Source organism: Podarcis filfolensis (assembly GCF_964270895.1).
Source record: "Podarcis filfolensis genome assembly, chromosome: 1".
NCBI classification, from domain to species: Eukaryota; Metazoa; Chordata; class Lepidosauria; order Squamata; family Lacertidae; genus Podarcis; species Podarcis filfolensis.
In genome coordinates this window covers 100,902,429-100,917,717 of record NC_139604.1, presented here as the reverse complement: position 1 = coordinate 100,917,717, position 15,289 = coordinate 100,902,429, and the positions used below count along the sequence as shown (strand labels likewise).

General features: G+C 41.3%; 1 protein-coding gene across 50 annotated transcripts in view; it reads left to right on the top strand.

Annotated features, from left to right (window-relative positions):
* The window catches only part of HECTD1 (HECT domain E3 ubiquitin protein ligase 1), a 53,334-nt gene extending 42,141 nt beyond the window's left edge, over window positions 1–11,193 (top strand). For 18 of the 50 annotated variants that reach the window (XM_083608205.1, XM_083608187.1, XM_083608199.1 and 15 more), the window contains 12 exons: window positions 570–624; window positions 1,409–1,619; window positions 1,712–1,797; window positions 3,384–3,511; window positions 4,726–4,927; window positions 5,065–5,202; window positions 5,317–5,924; window positions 6,329–6,407; window positions 6,527–6,620; window positions 6,745–6,895; window positions 9,541–9,685; window positions 10,214–11,193. In XM_083608205.1, the coding sequence (XP_083464331.1) occupies window positions 570–624; window positions 1,409–1,619; window positions 1,712–1,797; window positions 3,384–3,511; window positions 4,726–4,927; window positions 5,065–5,202; window positions 5,317–5,924; window positions 6,329–6,407; window positions 6,527–6,620; window positions 6,745–6,895; window positions 9,541–9,685; window positions 10,214–10,351 (2,035 nt within the window). In that variant the 3' untranslated portion in view covers window positions 10,352–11,193. Of the gene's footprint in view, window positions 1–569; window positions 625–865; window positions 1,049–1,408; window positions 1,620–1,711; window positions 1,798–3,383; window positions 3,512–4,725; window positions 4,928–5,064; window positions 5,203–5,316; window positions 5,925–6,328; window positions 6,408–6,526; window positions 6,621–6,744; window positions 6,896–9,540; window positions 9,686–10,213 lie in introns of all 50 variants that reach the window. The other 32 variants (XM_083608185.1, XM_083608166.1, XM_083608178.1 and 29 more) reach the window with 3 other exon arrangements.
* The last annotated feature ends 4,096 nt before the right edge of the window (window positions 11,194–15,289 follow it).

Sequence of the window (15,289 nt, the reverse complement as noted above, 5' to 3'; positions counted from 1 at the left end):
ACAATATATATCAAAAACTGCTGCTATGTCATCTCTTATCTTGTGGATGATGGTTGTGCGGCAGTAGTGTTTGGATAGTGGTAGTCTTATGTAAACATTGGCATCATTTCTTTTTCCCTGCCTTAACATTTCAATGTTAGGGTTCTTACACTGTTTTTGAAATTGTAACAAATAAGTGTCGATGAAAGAATTCTTACCATAAAGAGTGCACTTGCTACATCAAAATGAATAGTTGTGCTTCAAGGTGGCCTGTAATTCGAAATGTATTAATGGTTTTTATAGTTTAAAGAATTTAAAAACAAGATTCAAGAGCTGTTGCGCCAGCAGTTGAATTCTTGGAATGCGTTGTATCAGTTGCTTTGCCAGTCTAGTATTAAGAAGCATCATTGGCTGACTCACCAATGCTACTCTTGTGTGGCAAGCAGCAAAGCATTCAGAATTATTTTAGTATGCAGAGTGTAAGCAGAAGACAATTTAAATTATATCGCAAGATTCATACTGATTTGGAAATAGTGCGTTCTGTTGTAGAAAGCCAGTACATAAATAACTCTAAATCTTTTCATGTTTAGAATTGTATACAGAGAAATGAAGGATTCTGATAAAGAGAAAGAAAGTGGGAAAATGGTGAGATAAATCTTAACTTTTCAATACTTACGTGGCTGTCAACAGATTTTTGTGCAGTTTGTGCACTTTAAAAAAAAGCAGCAGCTTTTTTAAAAAGCTACACTAACTGAGTTCTGTTGTATGGAAGATATGTTAAAGAATGTTTGTAAATGCATGTTCCTAAAGAAATGTGTGTAGTGCATGTGAAATGTTTCAAACTTTACAACCAGGAAATACCAACATTTGGTGGTTCCTGTTGTAGGGTTGCTGGTCAATAGAGCATGTGGAACAGTACCTTGGCACTGATGAATTACCAAAGAATGACTTGATAACCTACCTGCAGAAGAATGCGGATTCAGCCTTTCTGCGCCACTGGAAATTAACCGGCACTAATAAAAGCATTAGGAAAAACAGAAATTGTTCCCAGCTCATAGCTGCATACAAGGTATATGTCTGCATCTAAAAGTATTGATTTGGGGAATGTCTATGCTTTATTTTGCATCGTATTATGAGTCCTGACAGAGGGACTTGATGTGTGACTAATGCAATTTACTCTGGTTAAATACATTTATGTGTGACCCTCATGTTTAACTTTTACCAGCTCCAGTGTTTTGTATGCTTTTGAATAGACACAGTATTATATTATTATTAATAATAATATAGTGCCTAACAACAGCTAAAGGCTCAGTGTTTGCGTCATGCAAACCATGTTTACATTTTCTCTATCTCAAAGTTCAAAATAATTACATCACAATTCTAACCTTTACTATGTATTTATTTTCCTTCCATTCATTTATTTACACAGGATTTTTGTGAACATGGATCAAAGTCCAGTTTGAGCCAGGGAGCTATTTCCACACTTCAGAACTCAGACATTCTTAGTTCAATAAAAGAACAGCCTCAAGCCAAAGCTGGTAGTGGACAGAATTCCTGTGGAGTAGAAGATGTTCTACAGTTGCTCCGTATTTTGTATATTGTCGCAAGTGACCCTTATTCAACTCGAAATTCTCAAGAAGGTAAGTAGGATGTAATACATTTCCACCTAAACGCTTCCACAAAGGAAACATATTATTAGTACATTATTATTCATTTCTATTAATAATTTCAGAAGGAGATGAACAGCTTCAGTTTAATTTCCCACCAGATGAATTCACAAGCAAAAAAATCACCACAAAAATTCTTCAACAGATTGAGGTAATATATATATTTATTATTGAGATTATTTCTGAGGCACTTTAGTTTCATAGAAGCTGTTGTAGATGGTTGAAGTCTGAAATACCATCTTATTTAAAGGAAGCAGTGAAAATTATTTGAATGTGGTTTTTCTTCATTTGCTGGTTTTGTTTCATTATTTAGATGGCCCATGGTACTTGATACTGAAATTTGCCATGTGCTGGAAGGGAGCTTTGGTGAGGCATCCAAAGCTGAGTCAGTTGTACAGTTCAATTAATTGCAGCCTTGATCTTGAAAACTGAACATAGATTGGTAGGATTTTACTGACATAAGTCATAAAAGAATTAGAATTTCCTTTAAATTGCACTGTTATAAAAGCATGAAGTCTAGTGTGGTTAACGGCTGCAACATTGGACTGTGGGCACCAGATTCAAATTCTCACTCAACCATGAAGCTCACTGGGTGAACTTGGACAGTTTCTTCCTTTCAGCCTAATCTATCTCTGGATTATTTTGCAGATAAAAATGGGGGTGAGATGTGGGTTATCCATAAGTTAGAACACCTTGGAGGAAGCTGGAAAATAAATGAATACAACACATTCAGTGATTAAAAATGACAGCTTAACATTTAGGAAAACTACTACTTCATTTAGTACTAGCAGGGAGTGGCTGACGTTGCCTTGGAATTTGAAAAAGCAGGATTGTTTTTTTTAAAAAATGGATAGTGTAATTTGTGAAGTTTGGGACTATGTGAACACACCACAGCCCAAGGCCGAGAGTGGGTTCTTGTCATCTGGGCAGCCCAGGATCTCCCTACACACTGCCTAGGCTTGCGCCCTGGGGAAGTAACTTCAGTGCTGCTAACGCAGTGGTTTGACTTCACCCCCAGAGGCAGACTCCATTGTCTCTTGACACAGACAGATGCCAACAGCAACAATGCCAAAAATCAGGCAGAGTCCTCTTTCAGACCGACATCTTTATTCAAACTGGCTGTTGGTACCCCAACATGAACAAAAACAGCCACTCCTGCCTCAGAATCCTTTCTGCCAGGTTTGAAATCAGTGGTGTTTGGGCCCATCATGCCAAAGATCAGATCAGGCTTCCTCAGACTCGGCCCTCCAGATGTTTTGAGACTACAGTTCCCATCATCCCTGACCACTGGTCCTGCTAGCTAGGGATCATGAGAGTTGTAGGCCAAAAACATCTGGAAGGCCAAGTTTGAGGAAGCCTGGGTCAGATGAAGTCACACCAAAGTCACATTTTGAATCTCCATCTTTATTCAGAATGGTGGTTGACAGCCCAATGTCCACAAAAACTGCCACCCCACCCCCGCCTTGGGAACCCTTGTGTCAAATTAGGCGATGATATATTGAGACGTTTGAATGCATTTAGAACAAACCATTTCCTACAACATACAGTAGTAGATTTTTATTTAGTTGTGACCATCCTATTTACAACAATTGTGTTTTTTTTACAAAGTACAAAAACTAGTGGTATAAGGTGAGTGTGTAGGAAAATATGAATGCATAAATAGTTATTTATCCATCATACATTTTGTATGTATTCTTCAGACATTGCATTTTAAACAGTGGGTGTATTAAATTACAGGAGCCATTGGCACTAGCAAGCGGAGCTCTGCCAGACTGGTGTGAACAGATAACTAGCAAGTGCCCTTTCTTAATTCCATTCGAAACTCGACAGCTGTATTTCACATGTACAGCATTTGGGGCATCAAGGTAAGAAACCTGACAAGCAAGTTGCTTATTTGCTGCAGTTTCAGAATATTGAATCTCTTTAATGTCAGTATTTGGAATATCAATGTTTCCTTGTGAAGAAATTGAATTTTTAGGTAGTAAAACCTAAATACAAGAATTCTGTTATGATATGGATGCTGTTTGGTTTGAAAATGGTTAACACTGTGAGGGTGGGGGACTCTGGTCTTTTATTTCTAACTATAGTCAGAAACGATAGTATTGAGGGGGTTCAGCTAGCATTTTTCTAGGAAGCAACTAGACTGCTACAAGAGGTGTTTTGGTTACAAATTTGCAAAATTTTCTATTCTGGCCATTAACAACAAAATCTAGCTTTTGTGTGAATTGGGAGTATGGAAAATGTCTAATTGTGAGAGGACGTTTAGTGCACATTCTGTTAAAAATAATTGATTCTTGGTTATTGGCCAATGGGAATTCAGAATTCCAAGGATAACCTTATGATTGGTTAGAGGGTTTGACTGAAGTGAATTTAAGTGCAGGCATGTCACTGTTTGAGGGTCAGATGAATGACAGGAGTCAATCAGTTGGCCAGAACCTAGGAGGAGGCAGAAAGATAATAAGGAAACACTGGTGTCAGAGGCTGAGGAAAGCTAGCCAGGAAAGAGAGAACGAGTGTGTGTGTCTTCAGAGGCAGTTCTCCAGCATAGCCTCTGGCAAAAATGACAGCAACTGACAAAAGAGATCACAGCTGTGACAACAGCAACAGTGTCTGCGGATGGAAGGGACAGAGCAGCAGTGGCAGTGTTGTGTTTGCTGGGATGGGGCAGGGTGAGGTGGTGTTGATTTGGGGGTAGCTTGTGGCAGATATGTGTGCCATCTGTGGGAGACAGGGAGTGCCAACCCATGGTTCTCCCAGCCTTGCTGCACCCTGTCCCATTGAACTCAGTGCTGTTGCAAGGATATCATTTATTTATTTATTTATTTATTTATTTTATTTGAAATATTTCTTACCCATCCTTCACCCTAAGGTTGCAGGGTATTAACAATGATAAAATCAACAATATTAAAATTAATAAAATTAAACCTAGTTATTTTATAAACTATAGATTATGTATTTTTTTAAAATCTCATTTTTTGAAAGCAAACAGTGGCCTAAGGAAGGTCTCATTAAAAAGCTTTTCTGAGTCATTATCCATATGAGTTTTAAAGCAATGTATCTGCAATTTTTCTGATATCAGAGCAATAGTGTGGCTGCAAAATCGACGTGAGGCCACTGTTGAGCGAACGCGAACTACAGGCACAGTTCGAAGAGATGATCCAGGAGAATTCAGAGTTGGGCGCCTTAAACATGAAAGAGTAAAAGTTCCACGTGGTGAATCCTTGATGGAGTGGGCAGAAAATGTAATGCAGATTCATGCAGACAGAAAGTCAGTCCTAGAGGTAAAATAGGTTCCTCTTAAAAAATAATACTTTACTGTGTCTCTCACTTGTGTAGTGTTAAGTGAGCACAGTTGTTTATTAGAAAAGATATATTCCAAAAGACAGCTAGTACTATTGTTGTGGTCTCTGGTTTCCAGGTGGAGTTTCTGGGAGAAGAAGGAACAGGATTGGGACCCACCTTGGAGTTTTACGCACTGGTGGCAGCAGAATTCCAGAGGACAGAACTGGGAGCATGGCTCTGCGATGATGACTTTCCGGATGATGAATCGCGTCAGGTATATTTTGTCTCTGTAATCAGTCAGCAGAGCTGATAAGATACATTCTGTTTGTGTATCTCTTTAAATACCTTAACACTTTCCTTCACTTTTTTTTTGTTGTTTTTTAAACAGGTGGATATAGGTGGTGGATTAAAACCTCCAGGATATTATGTACAGCGATCTTGTGGTCTGTTCACAGCACCATTTCCACAGGATAGTGATGAACTTGAAAGAATAACGAAACTTTTTCACTTTCTGGGGATTTTCTTAGCCAAATGCATCCAAGACAACAGACTGGTGGACTTGCCTATTTCTAAGCCGTTCTTTAAACTCATGTGCATGGGAGACATTAAAAGCAATATGAGCAAATTGATTTATGAGTCGCGGGGTGACAGAGACTTGCACTGCACAGAAAGTCAATCAGAGGCGTCTACGGAAGAGGGGCACGATTCTCTCTCAGTAGGAAGCTTTGAAGAAGATTCCAAATCAGAATTTATCCTTGATCCACCAAAGCCTAAACCCCCAGCTTGGTTTAATGGGATTTTAACGTGGGAAGATTTTGAATTGGTAAACCCTCACAGAGCAAGATTTTTAAAAGAAATTAAAGACCTTGCAATAAAGAGACGTCTAATATTAAGCAACAAAGGACTTTCAGAAGACGAGAAAAATACTAAATTGCAGGAACTAATGATGAAGAACCCATCAGGAACGGGACCTTCTCTTAGCATAGAAGATTTAGGGTAAGGGATTACACTTCCCCCCTTTTGCTCATGTATACATGTGGCCGCCTTATGGAATAATAAATTGACCTATGCATGTTTAGACATTTTGTTACATACACTGAGAATTTTTTTTTAAAGTGCTTTATCCATATCGTTTCTACTGTGTTCCTGTTTGGAATTTTCAATTTTTGTGAGATAATTCCCACTTAAGAGAAAAGCAAACTGCCTTGTACAAACTCAAAACATTTCTCCAACTTGCTCAATATGATGCAAAGTGATTTATGGCAGCATTTCAGAGTTTCAGACAGAATTCCCAGCCCTTCCAGGAAATGCCAGGGATTGAATCTAGGCCCTCTTTCATGCAAAGCATGTCTTCTTCCACTATTGCTGTGTATCTACTAATTCCATCTCCTACCTTACAGGCTGAATTTCCAGTTTTGCCCTTCTTCTAGAGTATATGGCTTTTCAGCAGTGGATCTTAAGCCTGGTGGTGAAGATGAGGTAGAGGAAAAATTCTTCATATGAGAGTTAAATATTACTTCATTTCCCCAAAATTCTTCAGTGATGTGATGTGATGTAATGTAAACATTCTCTGTCTATTTACATCGATTTCGTTACAGTTGGTTACTATGGATAATGCAGAAGAGTACGTGGATCTGATGTTTGACTTCTGCATGCATTCTGGCATACAGAAACAGATGGATGCTTTTAGAGGTATGTAACTGACTAGCATATATGGGCTGTTTAACCATTTAAAGGAAATATTTATCAGTTAAGGAATTTCAAACATAACATGGTTCTCAGCTCGTGCTTATGCTTTTTTACTTTTTATTTCAAGATGGCTTTAACAGAGTCTTTCCAATGGAAAAGCTGAGTTCCTTCAGTCATGAAGAAGTGCAGATGATTCTTTGCGGAAATCAGTCACCGTCATGGGCAGCTGAAGATATAATAAACTACACAGAACCTAAACTTGGCTACACTCGAGACAGGTACTTCACCCAGTGGCAAGATATTCGCGCTACTTTCAGGACTTGGCAACAAGGAATTGTGGGGTGTTGACACTGAAAATGTGTGGCAAGTGCAGAAAATTCAATCTAGATAATTACACCTGACAGCTTCTAGGAGCCTCCGGTAAGAGCTGAGTGCAGGGTGGGGGACCAAAGGTGGACAGGCTACCCGAGAAGTAGCATGACATGTCCCCCACCAGAGGTACTACCCCTCACCTAACACTCCATACACTCCTCTGGATATGAGTGCGTTGTTACTCAGTGGTGCTTCGCTTGAGCAGCACTTGCTATCCAAATGGGTGTCTACAGCTTTGCATATGCCACTGATCTCCCAGTGGGTGGCAGGCTTACATGCTCAAGACACTTTTCCCACATTGATGTTTATGGCTGGATAGTTCTATCAAGCTGTCTCTGAATTCTTCATTATTAAGCTGGCTAGAACAAGCAAGGTTTTTTTCTTCACATGTACCAGGTCTCCTCCATAAGGTGTGGAGAAGAAACATAACAAGTGTAAAACACAAGATAAAAGGGAACTTTTGTCATCTCCTCACTATAGCAATTCATTTGAAGGTGCTGTTTAATAGGTCCCTGCATTTAAAAATGTAATTTGTCTATTATGAAAAGAAAGCAGAAAATACTTTTAGAAAATCACAGTAAATGGACTATTGTCAAACAACTTGGTTTGATCTGTTTGGTGCAGTAATAAAACAAAATCAGATTTTTATAGTTCACTGAACTTTTGTCTACATGGGTACATCTCAGTTGTGCAATCTGTCTTCCTTTGGGGGGGTGTTGGGCAGGGGAAGGTAAATAAGATAAGGCTTAAAAGTACCGTATTTTTCGCTCTATAGGACACACTTTTTCCCCTTCAAAAATGAAGGGGAAATGTGTGTGCGTCCTATGGAGCGAAGACGCCATAGCCCCGCGACCCTCTCCCGGCTGGAGAGGTGACGCGCGGCTATGGCAGGAGCCTCCATAGCCGCGCGTCACCTCTCCAGCCGGGAGAACGCGCGCGGGGCTAAAGCAGCCCCCGCGACCCTCTCCCGGCTGGAGAGGTGACGCGCGGCTATGGCAGGAGCCTCCATAGCTGCGCGTCACCTCTCCAGCCGGGAGAGCGCGCGTGCGGGGCTAAAGAAGCCCCCCACGACCCTCTCCCAGCTGGAGAGGTGACGCGCGGCTATGGCAGGAGCCTCTATAGCCGCTGCGCCACCTCTCCAGCCGGGAGAGCGCGCGTGGGGCTAAAGAAGCCCGGCTTACTCTCTCCCGGCTGGAGAGGTGACGCGCGGCTATGGCAGCAGCCTCTCCGCTGCGCCTTTCCGCTGCTCCCTGACCTGCTCTTTGGGGCTGGTGGTGGGCTTCCCCCCGCCAGCCCCAAAGAGCAGGTCAAAAGGAACCTGAAGCCTGGAGAGTGAGAGGGGTCAGTGCGCACCGACCCCTCTCGCTCTCCAGGCTTCCAAGGTAGCCGCCTGAACGCACCTTAAACGGCACCTTGTTTTAGAGTGGGAAAACAAGAGGGGGAAAATTCTCCCACTCTCTGCGCAGCGCCTCCTGCCGCTTCGCTGAAGGGGTGCTGGGCAGAGAGCGGAAGAATTTTTTTTCCTTGTTCTCCCCCCTCTAAAACAAGGTGCGTCCTATTGTCCGGTGCGTCCTATGGTGCGAAAAATACGGTACATGGCTAGGTGTTGCTTCACAATGTTCTGAGCATTGGTCCACCTCATGCAGACTTGAAACTAGATGCTTGTATGCTGTTTTCATGGTCTCTGTAGGTAATGAGGAGGAGACTGCTGTAGGAGTGAACACACAATAAGTAAATAAACTTTCATGCCAGCAAAGAGGAAGACAGGGAAATGCTATGTTTACATACTAACATAGTCATGTAATATTTGGCAAACATTTCTTTAATAATAATCTCCCCGCCCCCGAACAAAAATAAAGTCTACCTACAGACGTATCTTTATCTTCAAATGCTAATTTTTGATAAGGTGATTTATTTAGGAATTTAATATAGTAAAAGACAAGCATTAAAAGCCATTTGGTTATGTCAACCATTTGACACTTAGTTCATTATGGAGCAGTTGAGTAACAAACCGTGGCCTTTGGTTTAAGATTTGTTTCAGTCCAGACAAACCACTTTTGGCTTCATATGATGGTTGGTTTGGAGCAAAAACAAACCACAATTCCCAGTTTGACTGTAATGCTGCTAAACCAGGTGCATGGTTTGTTGCTTGTGCTAGAGGAAGAGTGAAGTGGGAACCACTTAACAACTAGGGTGTACAGTGGTACCTTGATTTCCGGACAGCTTAGTTGTCAAACAAATTGGCTCCTGAACACCGCAAACCCTGAAGTGTTCCCGTTTGTGAACATTTTTGGAAGCTGAAAGTCCAACGTGGCTCCCGATTGATTGAGTGCAGGAAGCTCCTGCAGCCAGTCGGAAGCTGCGCCTTGGTTTTCAAACAGTTTCGGGAGTCGAACGGACTCCTGGAATGGATTAAGTTCGAGAACAAAGGTATTGTGATGTGCAGATGCAGTGTGTGCATGCTCATGCACTAGTTTAACACTGGTTTGATTATGCAACACATAGTCAACACTGTAGGTATATTTAACATCCATTCTGTTTTGTGCTTTAGTCCTGGATTCCTGAGGTTCGTTAGAGTTTTGTGTGGCATGTCTTCTGATGAAAGAAAAGCATTCCTGCAATTCACAACTGGCTGTTCAACACTTCCCCCAGGAGGCCTGGCTAATCTACATCCCCGTCTCACTGTTGTACGCAAGGTATGGCCATTTCTTAAAAGTTTTGACTATATATCTAAGCAAAGTTGTGTTAGATATTTTTTATGAAGTTTTGTCTTTGAGATAGCTCACACATTTGTACTCAGAAAATGGCTTGCACTCCACAAGGTGCCTGTCAGGCCTTTGGCAGAGGTCTTCATGGATCCTGTTAATGCAAGGGTCAGCAAACTTTTCCAGCAAGGGGCCAGTCCACTGTCCCTCAGACCTTGTCGGGGGGGCAGACAAGTAGATTAATAGGTACCGCTCCGGCGGGAAGGTAAACGGCATTTCCGTGCGCTGCTCTGGTTCGCCAGAAGCGGCTTAGTCATGCTGGCCACATGACCTGGAAGCTGTCTTCGGACAAACGCTGGCTCCTTCAGCCTATAGAGCGAGATGAGCGCCGCAACCTCAGAGTCATCCGCGACTGGACCTAATGGCCAGGGGTACCTTACCTTTAACAACACAGAATTGAAAAGAAAACGTGCACTACACTCACTATTTTAAAAGTTGATTGTGGATTTTTATTCACAGGTTGATGCTACGGATGCAAGTTACCCATCTGTGAATACATGTGTGCACTACCTTAAGTTGCCTGAGTATTCTTCTGAAGAGATTATGCGAGAGCGCCTGCTAGCTGCTACCATGGAGAAAGGCTTTCATCTCAACTGAGCTGATGAATAGGACACAGGATATGACAAACTGGTTTTGCATTGATAACTAGTGAAGCCTCTTGTGTTGTATGTGCAGAAAATACAATCTCCACGCTGTGCTCTACTGAGACTTGCCTTTCCCCCACCCCATCCATGAGGCTTTGGAAACACATGGAAAAATTGTTAGCTGCTAATGAAACAAATCCCAATGAATTACACAGCCAGCAAGAAAAAGGCAAGAACACTGTGTGATGCTTCCAAGGGCTTGTGCAACCAGAAGCTGAAGCAAATGTTTGACTGTTCCAAAGAGCAGATCTGCCGATTTTCAGTGTTCACTGATACAAGATTTATAACAGTGTATTTGTGTAAAGTTTAGTGTTTAATACCCTGTACACTACAGTTGCCATCACTGATCCCTGTTTTGCTGGCTTTAAGCTAACTGGTCAGAAATCTGCTTCCATAAAACTTAGTCATTGGGCATCTCAAGCTTTCTTTCCTTCCTTTCCTTCCTTTCATGGTGCCTGCACTATAGGAGTATGCTAGTGTTGGGGGGGGTGTTTGCGTATAATCATGCACAACCTTTTATTATTATTTCAAGTGGGAATACATTTTGATTTCTAAATGCCCTGCTATAAAGATTAAATCCTTGTATGTGTGTATGTGTGTGTGCGTGCAGCTCAACAATAAAGCTTTTAAAAGACACTGATCCCTGGTGCAAGGCCCACTTTAAAGCAAGTTTTACTTTTGGTTGTATTTTCTTTGTATATTAAAAACATTTATTTAACTTGTTGCAGTTTGAAGTTTAAAAAAAGATTTCCAATGTGTATGCTCAACATTAATCATTAAAAAGTTTGCAGCGTATGAAACCGCTTACTAGTTCTTCTGTTATGTTGGTATACAGAATAGTGCCTTGAATTCTAATGCTTTATTTCTTCAAATAAAAATACTTGGTCTTGTACTACACAGTTCTGTTTCCAAAACTCCTCTAAAAGTACAAAAAGGGATCCAAATATCAGTGGTTTTTTAAAAATCAGGTCAGTTGTATAGCAGGTGGCTGTTAATGAATTATGTCCCATGAGCCAGTTGCTTTGCCCTACAATGTATTACATTTACAGTTCCTTGCAGCTTTGCCAGGTGAATTTTAGCATTAGTTACTAAACTCCAGATCAGTTCTTTAAATTGCATTTGCTGATTTGTTTAGAAGCAATCCATGCAAAACCATTTCTGATTCAAGGTAGTTTTGTATCTGGTAGTTTTTGGTATTTCTTCTTAGACAAGGCATTCTGCACACTTGCAGAGTTAAATGTCTCCCTTCTTCCTGTGGCCCATAATGTTTGCTTGAAGCCACTCCTGAGAGTCATAGATCCTTCATAGTTGTAAGCTTGTTACTAGCACAGCAAACAAATAGTCAGGTGGTTTTAAATCTTGCTAGCCTGACTAGCCTATTGACCACAGCAATATTTTAAATAAAGGATAACTCCTGGTTTGTGTTAATTTGAAAGAACCTATCTTGCAAATATGGTAATTCTTCACTAGTAAATGTAGTTGGGTTTTTCTTATATAAATAAAATGGAATGATAGTCTTTTACAGTGAAGATTGGTTTTGCACATAATTTAGCTGTAGAATCTAACATTATTGAATAACATCAGCAACACATATCTTTGCAATATCAGGCCTTATATCCTTGTATAAGTGTCAAGTTCACAGTGTTTTGATACGTCACTGGCACGAGTGCTTATATCATAGAATTGGAGTAGGGAGGGATACTGAGGGTAATCTAGTCCAATTCCCTACAATGCAGGAATACCCCAGTGAAAACATTGCTTTCTTGACAAACTTAGATAATACATTTACCATTATTATCAAAACCTGAATGCAAAGCAAAAAAAGGTAAGATTACTTAAAGGTAAGATTGGCAGTAATCATTCTCACTATACCATTCTGTTTATGCATTGCATTAGTAGGATATGACACATACAGACATATTTTGGTTAACCTTGATGATGAAATTATATCCTTTTCTATAGAACTGATGCACCATTATGTTGAGATAAATTACTTTCAATAGCACCAACTGCTTAATCTCCAGGTGCTTTTAGTTCACCAGAGGAATGCACTCTTTCTTAACATTCACAACAAGCCGATTTCAATCACTGCTAGTTCAGCACTTTAGCAATCAAGCTGTAAATCCACTATACAAAAATGGGTTGTCAGCAAACAAAGGCAACTATTTAAACTGAATGCAGGGAAGTGCCCTTATTGGAGGTTAGAATAATTAATATTCCAGAATACAGTCATTTCCCCAAGTGCTTATAATGCCTCATTTGTTGCATTACTGCTGGTAAGATTTTGTTTTCGGAACTGACCTATTAGGATATTTAATAAGCCACTCTTAGGTGTGTTGAATTATACAGCAATTTTTATGTGTCTGTGTAGAGTTGCCAAGAGTCAATCAAGAGATGCATCTTCATAATAAGCCATGAAAAGATGCCTCTCTTCTTCTCTACACTCTTTAGAAGAGTTGCACAGAGTGAGCAGTTGGATGACAGGAGCATCAGCTACTTTGGCTCTAACTACTTCAAGCCCCTTTAAAGTACAGGGATGGTTTTTGAGTTGATACCCAAAAAGCCAATTATCATGTAGGTTATCTTCAAGGTAAGTCATGGTAGCACTTCTTGGGCTTGTGTGCCTTCCCCTAAAGGTAAAGGGACCCCTTACTGTTCAGTCACAGATGACTCTGGGGTTGCAGCGCTCATCTCACTTTACTGGCCGAGGGAGCCAACGTTTGTCTGCAGACAGCTTCCAGGACGTGGCTAGCATGACTAAGCCGCTTCTGGCGAACCAGACCAGAGCAGCACATGGAAATGCTGTTTACCTTCCTGCTGGAGTGGTACCTATTTATTTACTTGCACTTGACGTGCTTTAGAACTGCTAGGTTGGCAGGAGCAGGGACCGAGCAATGGGAGCTCACCCCATCGCGGGGATTCGAACCACCGACCTTCTGAACGGCAAGTCCTAGGCTCTGTGGTTTAGACCACAGCACCACCCGCTGTGTGCCTACTGTGTGCCTAATCTTTAATATCCCAGGTCCTGTGTCTGATATGTTTACAGCAGTAGGCCCCACTCCCTTAACCCATCCACTGTGAAGAGTGGAGATTGCTTGAGCAGTTGCCACTTCGTAATCTTCACTTGGAGCTCTAGTTCACATTAAAGGTGTATGGAATGTTGAGCCAGACCCATTCATTTTGCTAGACATTAATTTCATTCAGCAGTGCATCTGACATTAAACTACAGAAATGGGTTGCTAGTAAGAAAACATTCTCTGTTGATGTATGGATGGGATAAGAGAAACAGTTTAGATGAAGCTCCTGGGCCAAGTCCATAAATTTCTTTAGAATAGGTCCCGCCCAGCAGCAGTAATTGGCCTCTTGGGTGTTAAGTGACAGAACTCAGTGGTCACTCAATCCCAACCTCTTAATTTTTTCCTTCTAAATACCTTAGCATCCCAGGAAGCCACATCCCCACCATTGCGCTTGGAAGAATCTATGAAACCATCACTAAGCACCATAACAGTAGCATTGTACCGTTGAGCACTGAAAGATGCAATGAGGCCAGTAAGCTCCTCAATACTAGCCAGATAGGCAATCAGTCTTCCTAAGCTAACTCCAGATGGGGAACGTCTCTGTCCCCCACTCCTACCATGAATCAGAAGAAATGCCATCCTGACTTAGCCCACTGGCTTCTTGACACAGTGAATCAAGCAGCTTCCACCAGTCCTACTTGGAGTAAGCACACAAGCATTGTAAGCACATTTGAAGAAGGCAGAGCTAACCCATCAATAGCTGTGTCTCTCATTCTTCAACACAATGCAAAGGAAGGATTTCGCAGTCCCATTTCTTTGTTTTCCACGTATAGCTTCTGTCTGTCTGTCTGTCTCCAAGGATGGTGGAGAAGAAAACCTGGGTGTGATCATTAGTTCCTTTTCCCACTCTGGTCTTGCATTTGGGGGATGTTTTCCCCTTAGTACCCCAGACTACATTAACAAGTGAAAGCATCAGGGAGATGGAGGCAGTTGTCTGCTAAGTTGGACCTATTCAAGTAGGTGGTTTCCCAGCAGACTTTTGGTCAAAAGCATCAAAACTCTTCAGCTTAATCAGGGGGACAAAGAGAATTTGCTTACAGCTCTCGAGCTAGTGGATGAAACAGGATCAGTAGCCTATTTTTCAGAAGTGTTTGATTACATGATGAGATAGGATAAAGCCTCCTCAAAGGTAGAGTACATGGAGGACCCTAGTAAAATGTTTATATGCTTTCCATGGTACTCTGAACGTGTTACAAGTTCACTTTCTACATGCCCTAGTCATGGTGCTTTCAAAGATTTTATCCCCAGAGGTTGGCCTCAAGAGGCCAACAGATAGAAGATAACATTCACTGTGTTTTGCCCTTGCTATTCAAGCTTCCTCGAGAGCCTCAATATGCTCTAGGGGAGCTATCTTGTCAGCTAAGTAGCTCAAAGCTCTCTATCCCCTGACAACAACCATTACACCCAATCTACATGAAATACTTCCCTGCAGATGTATCTTCAAACTTTGTTTTAGTTTTTTTCAAAAGGCTTTTACATCCACATACAATCTGGAACCCTCAATGGAGGTGAAAAGTTTATGGTTAGACCAAACTTAAGGAAACAGTCCCTGAAGGTGCTAAATCATCTATCTGATCATCACATCTTTTCATCTTCAGTCTCAGTTCAATCTCTCCTGGCCCAGGTACAAGTTTCCCTTCCAGGGAGGTCATGGCAGAGATCAGAGATCTGAAGATAACCTATTGAGCCCCTCCACTTTGGAATTAGGGGAGGAATCACGCAAGTTCCGTGAACAATGGAGCCTTTTTACCAAAGTCAAATGAAGACTTACACAGGGTGTTAACTCTTAAAGACTAATACATTTTTTAAGGTAT